This window comes from Hyaena hyaena, unplaced genomic scaffold, assembly GCF_003009895.1.
Source record: "Hyaena hyaena isolate Hyena2069 unplaced genomic scaffold, ASM300989v1 scaffold_764, whole genome shotgun sequence".
NCBI classification, from domain to species: Eukaryota; Metazoa; Chordata; class Mammalia; order Carnivora; family Hyaenidae; genus Hyaena; species Hyaena hyaena.
In genome coordinates, this window is record NW_024081395.1 from 614,836 (window position 1) to 627,793 (window position 12,958).

Genomic DNA, 12,958 nt, shown 5'->3' on the forward strand with positions numbered 1-12,958 from the left:
AAACTGAGAAGACACTCAGACACCAGAAAACGAAGGAGGCGACTCCACGCAGTTTACACAGTGTTATTCAGGGTAACTTATGAGGGATTGGGCAGAGGGTGATCCATGGCAGCTGCAGAGTTATTTTCCGCAAAATTCAGATGTTAGTCCCCAGACTTTGTAGGGTGAGGAGACAGGTACATGGGCATTAGAGCGAGAGCGAGAGCGAGAACAAAGGGTTCGCATATTACCTCAAAGGGCTTGCGTGCACCTGACAGCTACCTTTAACTTGTGAAACCACCTGTGCACCAGGAAGGGGAAGACCATGTTATCTTTAACAGATTCATGAGAGACCAAAAAAAAGCCCCTCCCCCTCCCCCCATAATTTTAAGGTCTGTATATTAATCTCCAAGGGGCCTGGAACATGTAGCCCCAAGAGTAGTGACTGAACAAACATGAACAAGGTGGAGGGCCAAAGATGGAGTCAGTATTGTCAGCAGTCCTACCCCCATATATTTCATTTATCATCTCTTTTTTTTTTTTTTAAATGTTTTATTTATTTCTAGGAGAGAGAGAGAGACAGCGTGAGCAGGGGAGGGTCAGAGAGAGAGGGAATCACAGACTCAGAAAAAGGCTCCAGGCTCTGAGCAGGCAGTCAGCACAGAGCCAGAAGCAGGGCTCGAACCCACGAACCGAGAGATCATGACCTAAGCGAAAGTCGGACGAATAACCGACTAAGCCACCCAGGCGCCCCTCATTTATCATCTCTTGATGGTTGCATTTACCTTGAGGTTAAGAATGCTTTTTCTCATTTTAAAGATAAAGAACTTAGAAGCTGAAAAATAAAGTGAAATATTCTATTACCATATGTATTACTTGGTTGGCAGAATCAGAGGGAGAAACTGGGCCTTCTAACTCCTATAGTGTAGAAGTTGAGACAGACTTTTAAAAAAGCCAGAATTTTAATAAAATCCATTTGACTTGCTTGAGACAAACAGGATGTACTCATCTTTTAGGACTTTTATTTTGCCGTCTTCAGAAATCTTAAAGTTTAATGTTAAGTTAGGCTACTTGTTTCAAAAAGGTCTTTTATTGAGATATAATTTAATGTTTAATAGATATATTTTACATATAAAATGTAATTACTAATTTATGTGTAATAAAATTTGTCCTTTCCTTTGGCAGATATAGTCATGTAAGTACTACACTAATTGAGATGTAGAACAGTAACATCATCCCAAAAACTCCTTCACAGTCCTTCCCTTCCTTGTCAGTCCTGATGACCGCTGATCCATCTCTAAAATTGTTTTTTCCAGAATGTCCTATAAATGGAATAATACTCATGTGGACTTTTGAGTCTGGCCTTTTTTACTCAGCATAATGCATTTGAGATTCATCTGTGATGTTGTGTATATTAGTCTTTTTTTTTCCCTTTTATTACCGAGTACTATTCCCCATTGGGTTGTTTCTATATCAATCTCCGAATCAGCTTAAACTTTTTTAAAGAAATTTACTACCATTTAACTCCAGACTTCTAAACCATTGGCAGTGGATGTAGTACTTGTTCTTTTAAATTCTTGTGTTTTAAAATGTCACTTCATTAAGAGTTGTCTCATTTTGTGGGCTTTATGGACTCTAGTGTATAATTGAGACTGCAGTAACACAGAATTGTGAATAATGTAGATGAGCTATCATGTTGTGACAACTTTATCTCAGCATATTGTAATTTCTCATGTAGCTGTCACATTGAAAACGAAAAGAATCAAGGCAGAGGAAAGGGAGGACACTTAGATGAGATGGTCGGGAGCACAGGTCTGTATTCAGACATCTGGCTTCAATTTCTGCCCCTGCCCATGTACCAGCTGTTTGTCTTGGATTCAGTTCTGAAATTGGGATTATGACAATTTACTTGAAAAATTTTTTAAATGGAAAATAATTGAAAATTTATCTCTGCGACCTGAAAAAACTTTTTTAAAATTTATTTTTGCATATTTATTTTTATTGGGACATTCTTCTACCATTAAATCCACTCAAAGGGTAGTTTTGAATATTCACTGAAATAGTGTGCATCTAAGAATTTATTGCAATAATTGGTAGCTAGTAAACACTCTGTAACTGTTAATGATCATTATTAAAAGAATGTGTTGAGAGCAATACTAATTGACATCCAGAGATTGGAGTATATGTGTTTGCTAGGGCTGCTGTAACAAAGTACCACAGACTAAGTGGCTTAAACAACAATTTATTATCTCAGTTCTAGAAGCTAGGAGTCCAAGAACAAGGTGTTGACAGAGTTGGCTTCTTCTGAAGCTTCTCTTTTTGGCTTGCTGATGACTGGCTTCTTCTGTCTCTTCCCATTGTCTTCCCTCAGTGAATGTTTCTGTGTCTCCCCTTTTATAAGGACACCAGTCATGGTGGAGTAGGGTTCACCCTAATGCGCTGATTTTGAACTTGATTACCTCTGTAAAGATCCTATACCTAAATAAGGTCACCTTCTGAGGTCCTGGGAGTTAGAACTTGAATATATGAATTTTAGGGGGAGAAAATCCAACTCCTAACACTCCACCCTCTGGCCCTCCAAAAGTCATGTCCTTCTCACCTATAAAATACATTTACTCCATTCCAACATCCTCCAAAGTCTTAACACAATTCCAGCATCAGTTCTCAGTCCAAAGTCTCATCTGTGATAGTTAATTTTAGGTGTCAGCTTGACTGAGTCATGGTGTACCCAGATACTTAGTGACATTTTACTCTGGCTATATCTGAGAGTGTTTGTGGATGAGGTTAATGTTTGAATAGGAAACTGAGTAAAGCAGATTGCTGTCCCTGATGTGCAAGGCTCTCATCAGTTGAAGGCCTGAGTGGAACAAAAAGATTGAGTAACAGGCACTCTTCCTGCCTGACGCTGCCTTTGAACTGGGACATCAGTTTTCCCTCCCTGCAGACTTTAACAGCAGCATAAACCCCTCCTGGATCTCAAGCCTGTCTGTCTTTGGACTAGAACTACATGATTGGCTCTCCTGGGTCTGCAGTTTGATGACTGCAGAGCCTGAGGCTTATCTGCCTACATTGATGTACATGTACACATACCCCCCCTACTGGTTCTGTTTCTCTCTGCAGAACTCTGACTCATATATCAGGTTAATATCCTCTAAATCCTGAGGTAAAATTCTTCCACAGCTGTGAAGCCAGATTCAAGTTATCTGCTTCCAAATACGATGGTGGGCACAGGCATGGGATGGACATTCCCACTGTAAAAGGGAGACATCAGGAGGAAATAGGTCATAGATCCCAAGTAAGTCCTAAACCTAGAAGGAAAAATTGTACTAGATTTTGAGGTTTGGAGAATAATCCTGTTTGGGACTATGCTGTGCCCTCTGGAGCACAGGGGTGGTGGCCCTACCCTCCTTGGCCAAGAAGTTACTGGCTCTAGTTCCTCAACCTAAGCCTAGGCGGCAGTGGTAGGCTTACTGGACTCTGGTTTGCCTTTGGGGCTTTCTTCCTTTTCTTAAAAGGCAACACCTGTTTGTAGAGTCAGTCAGTTGGGTAGGCTCATTTCATACAGTAGAATTCCAGAAGTCTAACAGTGTTCTGTCATTTTGTCCATCCCTGTCTCTTTGGTGCAGACTGGCAGTGTTTCTGCTCTTAAAAGTTTTTATTTTTAGTAACTTTGTTGGTTTCCCAGGCAATTCACAGGGGTCCAAAACAGTAGAACACAATTTGGCCAACTTCTTTGCCACTTCATAACAAGATTGCTTTTCTTGCAATTTCCAATAAGTAGCATTTTTCCTTGTGAGACTTCTCCAGAAGCGTTTCAATATTCCTTTCTCTAGCCCTGTTGTTTATGATGTGTATTTATTTCCTGACAACAAAAGCTTTCTCTACAGCTCTCCTCTTTTCTTTCTGTGCCCTCACCAGAATCTCCTTTGCTGTTTATATTTCTATCAACTGTCTCTTCAAGGCATCCAGGCATTTTCTGTCAGCTGTCTCAAAACTCTGACAGCCTTTATCTTTACCACAGGGATCCTACATTTTTAGATATTTGCTATCTTTATATATTGGTACCCCACTTCCTGGTACCAAAATTTGTATTAGGCTTCTCCAGAAAAACAGGACTAATAGGAGATATATATGTAAACACACACACACACACACACACACACACACACACACACAAATGCAGGTTCACAGCTGTGGAAGAATTTTACCTCAGGATTAATCAAACTAAGTCTCACCCCTCCCTAATTTAGATGATATTTACATGGTCTGTTAGGGCTCTCCAGAGAAACAACCAATAGGGAGTGTGTGTGTGTGTGTGTGTGTGTGTGTGTGTGTACACATGTACATAAATGCAGGCACACCAGGTCCAGGGTCTGCAGTCAGTAAGCTGCAGACTCAGGAGAGACAGTGGTTGTAGTTCTAGTCCAAAGGCAGGCAGACTTGAAATCCAGGAAAGACCGATGCTTTTGTTAGAGTTTAGGTAGGAAAAAACTGATATCCCAGCTCAAAGGGAACATACACGTGTGTGTACATACACATAATATAGAAAGAAAGCCAAAAAGAGATACTCATCCTCAGGAATCTGTCACACAATTGTGAGGCTGGCAAGTTGGAAATCTGCAGGCTAGGCTGGCAGGCTGACAATTCTGGTGGGAGTGGATGCTGCAGTTTTGAGTCAGAAGGCAGTCTGGAGGCCAGATTCCCTCCTCTTTGCAGGGTGTGGAAGACAGTCTTTTAAGGCCTTCAGCTGATTAGATGAGGGCCTCCCACTTTATGGAGACTGATCTGCTTTGCTCAAAGTCTATGATGTTAATCCTATCTAAAGAATACCTTCACAGCAACATCTTGACTAGTGTTTAACTAAACACCCAGGTACCATAGCTAAGCCAAGTTGACACCTAAAATTAACCATTACAGTCTATAAGAAAAAATCCTGTTGATGGTACTTCTCATAGGCAGTTAGTTGTACCAGGAAAATCCTCTTCATTTTTATCTAATGGGTTTTAGGAAAGTTGTGCATTGGGTGCCTGAGAGAAACGTTTAGCATCTGTGATTAAGATGTATAGTAGTCTTTCTAGTTTAATGGCTTTTATTTAAAAAACTGAACATTTAACCCATTTTAAAGATGAGAAAAGAAAGGCTTAGTCGTTAGCATATAGGGCATGGCACAGCCTGGATTTGAATCCCTGTCTGCCTTACTTATCCACTGCATTATACTGCCTGTTGGTTAGTTATGGGTATAGATGGTGATTGTGTAAGATGTGTTTGCTTGGAGGAAATGCAAGATGTTTCAGTGTAGTGTTATGAAGTGGTATCCCACAGTGAAGGAGAAGTAGAAAGTTACTGTCGTCATAAGGTCAGATTTTGTTTTTAGTTTTTAGAGAAAAGTTAAAATACAGAAAAGTACAAAGACTAAAATGACAAACATCGTTGGTCCATGAACCAGAGTAAACAGAGTATGTGCTTCAGATTTTGTAATAAAAGAAAACAATGATTGATGCCATTGAGACTCCTGTACATCTTCTTGATCCCTCACCCTCCTTTCCTATACAGACAAAACACTTACGAATTTGATACATTTTCCTTCATGTTTTTATACTTTTACAATGGGTGTATTGAGACCAATATCTTTTTCCATTAATGGTTTTATTTTTTCTTAAATTTTTTTGATGTTTTAGTTTTTATATTTGAGAGCGAGCGAGTGGGGGAGGGGCAGAGAGATGGAGACAGAATCTGAAGCAGACTTCAGGCTGTGAGCTATCAGCACAGAGCCTGATGTAGGGCTTGAACCTGTGCACTATGAGATCATGACCTGAGCTGAAGTCAGATGCTTAACCGACTGAGCCACCCAGGCACCCCTAATGGTTTTATTTTTAAAAATCACCCCACATTTCTTATATATACCATATATATAATTTCATACTCATAAACAATATTTTATAGCCATAAGCCGTATAATAATTGCTAATATTTATTTTTCTTTAGTAAATTGAAGATTTTTCTTTTTTAAAAAATTATTTATTGTTTAATTTACATCCAAGTTAGTTAGCATATGGTACAACAATGATTTCAGGAGTAGATTCCTTAATGTCCCTCACCCATTTAGCCCATCACTCCTCCCACAACCCCTCCAGCAACCCTCTTTTTCTTCTCTATATTTAAGTCTTTTATGTTTTGTCCCCCTCCATGTTTTTATATTATTTTTGCTTCCTTTCCCTTATGTTCATCTGTTTTATATCTTAAAGTCCTCATATGAGTGAGGTCATATGATATTTTTCTTTCTCTAATTTTGCTTAGCATAATACCCTCTAGTTCCATCCATGTCGTTGCAAATGGCAAGATTTCATTTTTTTGATTGCCAAGTAATACTCCATTGTATATATACATATACACCACATCTTCCATACTTTGGCTATTGTCGATAGCACTGCTATAAACACTGGGGTGCATGTGCCCCTTTAAAACAGCACACCTTTATCCCTTGGATCAATACCTAGTAGTGCAGTTACTGGGTCGTAGGGTAGTTCCGTTTTTAATTTTTTGAGCAACCTCCTTACTATTTCCCAGAGTGGCAGCATCAGTTTGTTTTCCCACCAGCAGTAATAATTGCTAATATTTATAAAGCAGCCTTAGTTCTACGAACTCTTCATGGATTAACTCATTTAATTTTTATAACAGTCCCATGAGTTACATACTCTTATTTTTCCCATTTTACAGATGAAGGGGTTGAGGCACAAAGAAATTAAATAACTTACCCATGGGTCACAAGCTGTAAGTGGCAGAGCCACTGCCTCTTACAGATGGTACTGTTGTAAATGTTAAAAAAATAACTTAGTAAATGCTATCATATTGTACTTAACATTCAAAAACTTGGGTTTCACTCAAACATTGTTCTTGAGATTCTGTTCATTTTGATAAATACGGGTCTAGTTAATTCCATTAAAGTGCTGTGCTTAATGGTTTCTGTCCTGTGACCATACCATCTTTTTGTCCATTCTCCTATTAATGGAGATTTAGTTTCGTGTCTTACAATTCTCTATATTAGAAGAAGATGGTGCAGTGAACATCTGTGTGCTTGTCTTGTGCACTCATGTGAGAGTCTGTCTGGGCCACCCACCTGGTAGTGGAGTTAGCTCAGTCAAAAGGTATTTATATTTTCAACTTTTTTAGATATTGGCAACTTTTTCTCCTAGATGTTTATGTCTCAGTTCACAGTGTACATTCCCACTAGTGAGAGACTGAATGCATACAGATGATGGCCAGACCAAAAAAAAAAATAGAATTCTGACCTGCAACCTGCAGAAACCTCCCCAGGAAACCAACTCCTTATCTACAATAAGCAGCCCAGGAAGCCAACTTGCTGTGAGTCAGACTTGCAGGAAGTTATTGTCCTAATTTGCATTTGATTATTAGTCAGATGGAACCCATTGTATAAGACCGTCCTTTCCAGAAAGGAGTTATAAAATTACCTTTTAGAATAGATGAGGATGCAAATATCAAAGGGTTTAACTTTACTCCTTTCTGCAGAGAATGGAAGAAGCCTAAAATCATTATCTTAGACTTTTTTTTAAATCAGAGAGTCTTTACTTTTTTCCAAACTAAATTTTAAGTAGGACCCTAAGCAAGATGAAACCCGGAACTCCTCAGGGAAAATAAAGTCAGTGGTATGGCTCTACCTGCCCGGCCTCCTCCCCTGCCTACCTGGCTTCCCGGCCCCCAGATCACCTGAAACTCCCATGGAATCCTAGGGCGGTATAACCTACCGATGGATGCCTCCTGGTGTGAGAATTAGATGAAATTCCATTTTTCATCTCTCTCAAACTCTATGTTAGAAGGTGAACTTGATAAACTCTACAAGACTTTGGGCTAAATGTATTCTATTTCTCTGGTCTTCTGGCAGGCAAGAATTCGTGGATGCTTATGTGAATTATGTCTTCCAAATCTCAGTTCACGAATGGTACACAGCCTTCTCCAGCGGCTTCCTGAAGGTGTGTGGTGGCAAGGTGCTCGAGCTCTTCCAGCCTTCAGAACTGAGGGCTATGATGGTGGGGAACAGCAACTACAACTGGGAAGAACTAGAAGAGGTGAGCAGAGACAGCATTATCTTTACCTCCAAGGAAGCAGCAGTGGCCTGGGGAGCTGTGCCCAGAGCATGGTCTCCTTCCAGGTGTTTTGTGGTTGAGTAGGAATTGGAGCCTTCCTGTATCTCAGGGGTTATTTCTTAGTCTCAACTGCAAATGGTACACAAATGTATGTCCTCTATAATAATATTCTCCTTTAAGATAGGGTTTTTTTTCTTTTTGTCTCTTTTGGGCAGACTGCCATCTACAAGGGTGATTACTCAGCCACACATCCCACTGTGAAACTATTTTGGGAAACATTTCATGAGTTTCCACTGGAAAAGAAGAAGAAGTTTCTCTGTAAGTATCAGTAATGTTAATATGGTGTTTGTCCACATTTTAGTGTTGACTGTGGTGTAGGATGATGTACTCCATAGGTTAAGGTCAGCTCTTTTAAATGGAAAAGAGTAAATAAGGGAAATAATTTACACTTCTTGTCTTAATGGTATCTCAGGCAAACACAGGCTATTAATCTGTATTTGTTGCGTAACAGGATGTGTTGCATGAAAGGAAGAAAAACATTTCACAGATTTTTAATTTGCTCTAAAAATATTAGTTATTTTATATGTGGTATCTTTAAATATTACTTCGATGGAATCTGATAAATTTCCCTTATTTATACTCTAGACTTTTGAAGATTTTACAGTGCCCACTACAGATGTAACTGAGGAGATATGGTTTTAATGGCTTTATTGAGAGATAATTCACAAAGCATACAATTCACCCAGTTAAAGTGTATATAATTCAGTGGTTTTTAGTATATTCATGGAGTTTTGAAACGAGCAATAATTTTTAAATATATTCATCATCTTAAGAAACCTTGAGCTCTTGGGGCACCTGGGTGGCTCAGTCCGTTAAGCATACAACTTTGGCTCAGGTCATGATCTTACAGTTCGTGGGTTCAAGCCCCTCATCAGACTCTGTGCTGACAGCTAGCTCAGAGCCTGGAGCCTGTTTCAGATTCTGTGTCTCCCTCTCTCTCTGACCCTCCCCTGCTCATGCTGTCTCTCTCTCTCAGAAATAAATAAAAAGCATTAAAAAAAAAAAAAAAAAGAATTCAAGGTTCCTTTTTTTTTTTTTTTTGAANCTGAGAGACAGACAGCATGAGCAGGGGAGGGTCAGAGAGAGAGGGGGATACAGAATCCGAAGCAGGCTGCAGGCTCTGAGCTGTTAGCACAGAGCCTGACACAGGGCTTGAACCCATGAACCATGAGATCATGACCTGAGCCGAAGTCAGACGCTTAACCGACTGAGCCACCCAGGCACCCCTGAAACCTTGAACTCTTGAATCATTCCCCATTTCCTCCCAACCGCTCACAGCACCACCACCCCCACCGCCACCAGTCTACCTTCTGGCTCTGTGGATGTGCCCGTTTGGGACATTACACGTAAATGGAATCCTACAATATATGGTCCCTGGTGATTGGCTGGTGGTATTTGAGAAGGGTAATATCTGGAAGGAGAATGAAGCCTAGTTTAGGTGAACAAATTCAGCCATTCTATTCTATTTTATATTATTTGAGAGAGACAGAAGGAGCATGAGTTGGGGAGAGGGGCAGAGGGATGAGAGAGAAGAGAGAGGGAGAGGGAAAATCTTGGCAAGTTCCACTTTCAGTGCAGAGCCTGGTGCAGGCTTGATCTTGTGACCCTGGGATCATAACCTGAGCTGAAATCAAGAGTCGGATGCTCAACTGAATGAGCCACCCAGGCATCCCCAAATTCAGCCTTTTAAAAATAGTTGAAATCTTTGATTCTTATCGGATCAGAAATTAGCCGGTGAATAGTATAAAATTTTTATCCATATAAGATAAAACAACAGGATTTGAAGGTAGTCCCTTTAGAAGAATGAGCATATATTAATATTAATGCAAGATTTACCCCCAAATTCTTGTGCTCCCATGGAGTGAGGATGGAGGAAGTCGAGCTCACACAAGAATGCTTAAAAAAAGCCCTGCCTCTCCTCTGCCAGTTATTACATTGGCTCCTGAGAATCAGTGGCATATAAGGCAAATGGCAGTTAAAGTTTATCAAGGGAGCTCATAGGGCTGTAAGAACCAAGGGGAGCTGCTTGTGGTCATAGAGATTTCCTTAAAAGACATTTTTCTCTTCAGAGATCATTAGACTTGTGGAAAACTTTAGTAACTCTACAGACAGATTTTGGCAAGAATGTTTATATATCATAGCCTCAAGTAATAGGTTAGTTGAAAGTGCGCCTTAACCAGTGATTTGTTTCTAGTAATTTCTAGCAGTTAACTCTGAGGTTATGTAGTGCCAGAAAACAGGGAAAGACAGCTGCGTTGTTCTTTTTTTGCCAAGTCACAGTGTTACAAGAGTGAGATGTCTAACTGAATAGCAGTGTCAACTCTTCTGGTTTAAAAAAATAGGGAAAGAAGCGAACGGATCCCAAATGGATATTCATTAGCTAAGGTGGGGTATATGCGCTAGACACTGGTAAGTAAGAGGAGACCTTGAGGTCACATAGGTTAGTCTTCTTCCTGGTTTCTCCATAAGGTCAGCTCTTCTTTTCCTATATCAGTAATTCCTTTCCTCTTGGATTCTGTGAAAGCCCATAACATTTATGAGGATATACATTTGATGGGGGCCATCTTTCATTTGAGGGCATTTTTAAGCATCTATCAATCAATCGGGTGGATTATTTGTCAGTATATAATCAGAGTCTGAAATGAGCCTGTGAAAAAACAAAATTTTTATCCATGTAAAACCAAAAAACAGGATTTGAAAGACAGTCCTTTTGTTTTATAAGAACAAGCATGTATCAATATTAATGCAATACATATTGGCACATGAAAGTGTACTTCTCAGGAGATCCACAGGGTGTCACGCCTTCCTCTCCTTTCTGTGGAGAGCAGCTCCTCATTGCGTAGCTGGTAATGCCGGTTCCCTTTCTCCTCAGTGTTCCTGACGGGCAGTGATCGGATTCCCATCTATGGTATGGCAAGCCTGCAGATTGTCATCCAGTCCACAGCCAGCGGGGAGGAGTACTTGCCCGTGGCCCACACTTGCTACAATCTTCTTGATCTCCCCAAATACAGCAGCAAAGAGATCCTGAGTGCACGGCTGACCCAGGCCCTTGACAACTATGAGGGGTTCAGTTTGGCTTGAGGCTCCCCAGCTTGCCCCAGATTTCCCTCCCTTCCTCAGTGTCCATGTTGAGGCCCATACAGTAAATCATGGGGAGGGAGTTCTATTTTTTTATTGTATACGTGGGTTGGGACTTTTGAATCCTGAACCTAGTAGATGTGTTTCTGGGCTTGTGAGCAGTAAGCAACCCTTTTGAAAAATCAGGGGTTAGGGATGGGGTGAAAAACTGGCTCTTAATATGGGAGGCATTTTTGTTTTTAAACCAAATTACCTAGTAGCGGTCCTTGCACTTGTGGTTATGTTGCACTCTGCTGGATAAAATGGCAGTGGAATTTTAAACTGTTACTTCCCAAATGTCTCTCTCGGCCCTGATGTTTCCTCACAGTGCTTCCTGTCCTCTCTTAACTGCTCATTCCTCTGCAAGAATGATTTTGAGTAATGTGTCCTTTCTCACCTGCACGTGCGGAACGTCTCCTTTCTCTGCAGACTTGGAAATGCTCCTGGCTTGTTGCAGCCCTGCTATAAGGACTAAAGGGGAAAGGACTACTTCAGAAATTCCCAATTCCAGCAAGCTGGATCTGGGTCCATTACTTTGGCTGAACTCTTGAGAATTTGTGGGAGCCTTTGTGAACACATCTTGCTTTATAAGAAGTTATTGAGGGACTAGCAATCTCCCCCTGGCTCTGCCTATGCCTGGACCTACAGAGGCAGCTTAGCATTGTCGCTGAGCCGAATATTGTTTTGTTGTTCAGCCAAGTACCTTCAACAATAAGGTGAGGTGATAGACCCCCACCCCGTTGGTTATCTCGCTTCTGGAGCAATTTGCTTCTCCAAGGAAAGTAGAAATAATAAATTTCTTGTCGTCTTTCCCTATCAGTTTATTCCCTCTACCACTTTCCTTCTTCTCCTTCACTTCATCCCATTGTTATCTGACTAAATGCTCCCTTCCTCTCCTTCTAGTGGATGCATGCAGTCTATTTTTTTAATTTCTATTTAAATTGCAAAATTTCTATTTTTTTTCCTTTTCCCTAATTGCTAACACTTAAGGACATTCTTTACTATGGAACTTTTGTTTATTGCATTTGAAATGTTTGTTTACAGTGGGATTTCAGGGGGGATTGTGTTTAAAGCAAATATATGTATCAAAAATAATGACATGCTCCGTCGTCTTCATCATGGGATAAGAAAATTCTACATGATCAAAGAATCCATGTCAGCCTAATTTTAAATTCCTAGTCTCTAGAGGAAAGACTTATTTATATAAAATGAAGTATTTATGAACCGTGATACAGCATCAAATCTCAATGAAGGATGTAGATTTTGCTTTTTTTTGTTGTTTTAAAACTTATTTCAATGGCTAAATTGGTAGTTTTTTCAGTCTTTATAATACAAGATTAAAAAAGATATACAGTTATATGAAATGTTTATTTTCTATGTGTGTGCATATAGTTCAATATTATGCAATAAATTTGGTGTTTTAACTTAAAACTATAACTTATTGTATTTGCAGAATGAATGGCTTGCTTTCAATAGAAGAGTTATCTGCTCAAATAATACAAAGTCAAATTTGGTTCCAGTCATAAGAAAGTAAAAGCAAGCACTAGGGGAATGGGGAAGAAAGCAGGGGCAGTACCCAGGGTAGGGACAGCAAGTAGCCTTATGGATGGATGGGATTTGTGAAGGTTGAAAAGGCACGAGTGAAAAATGAGTGAAAAGGCATTTTACATGGAAAAGCCCTTAGCAAAGGTTTGAACATG

At 40.0% G+C, this 12,958-nt stretch overlaps 1 protein-coding gene across 2 annotated transcripts in view; it reads left to right on the forward strand.

Annotated features, from left to right (window-relative positions):
- HERC3 (HECT and RLD domain containing E3 ubiquitin protein ligase 3) overlaps nucleotides 1-12,735 on the forward strand; it is a 110,169-nt gene extending 97,434 nt beyond the window's left edge. For both annotated transcript variants that reach the window (XM_039218425.1, XM_039218426.1), the window contains exons 24-26: nucleotides 7,880-8,063; nucleotides 8,297-8,399; nucleotides 11,014-12,735. In XM_039218425.1, coding sequence (XP_039074356.1) covers nucleotides 7,880-8,063; nucleotides 8,297-8,399; nucleotides 11,014-11,222 — 496 coding nt within the window. In that variant the 3' untranslated portion in view covers nucleotides 11,223-12,735. The remainder of the gene's footprint in view (nucleotides 1-7,879; nucleotides 8,064-8,296; nucleotides 8,400-11,013) is intronic.
- Nucleotides 12,736-12,958: the final 223 nt, after the last annotated feature.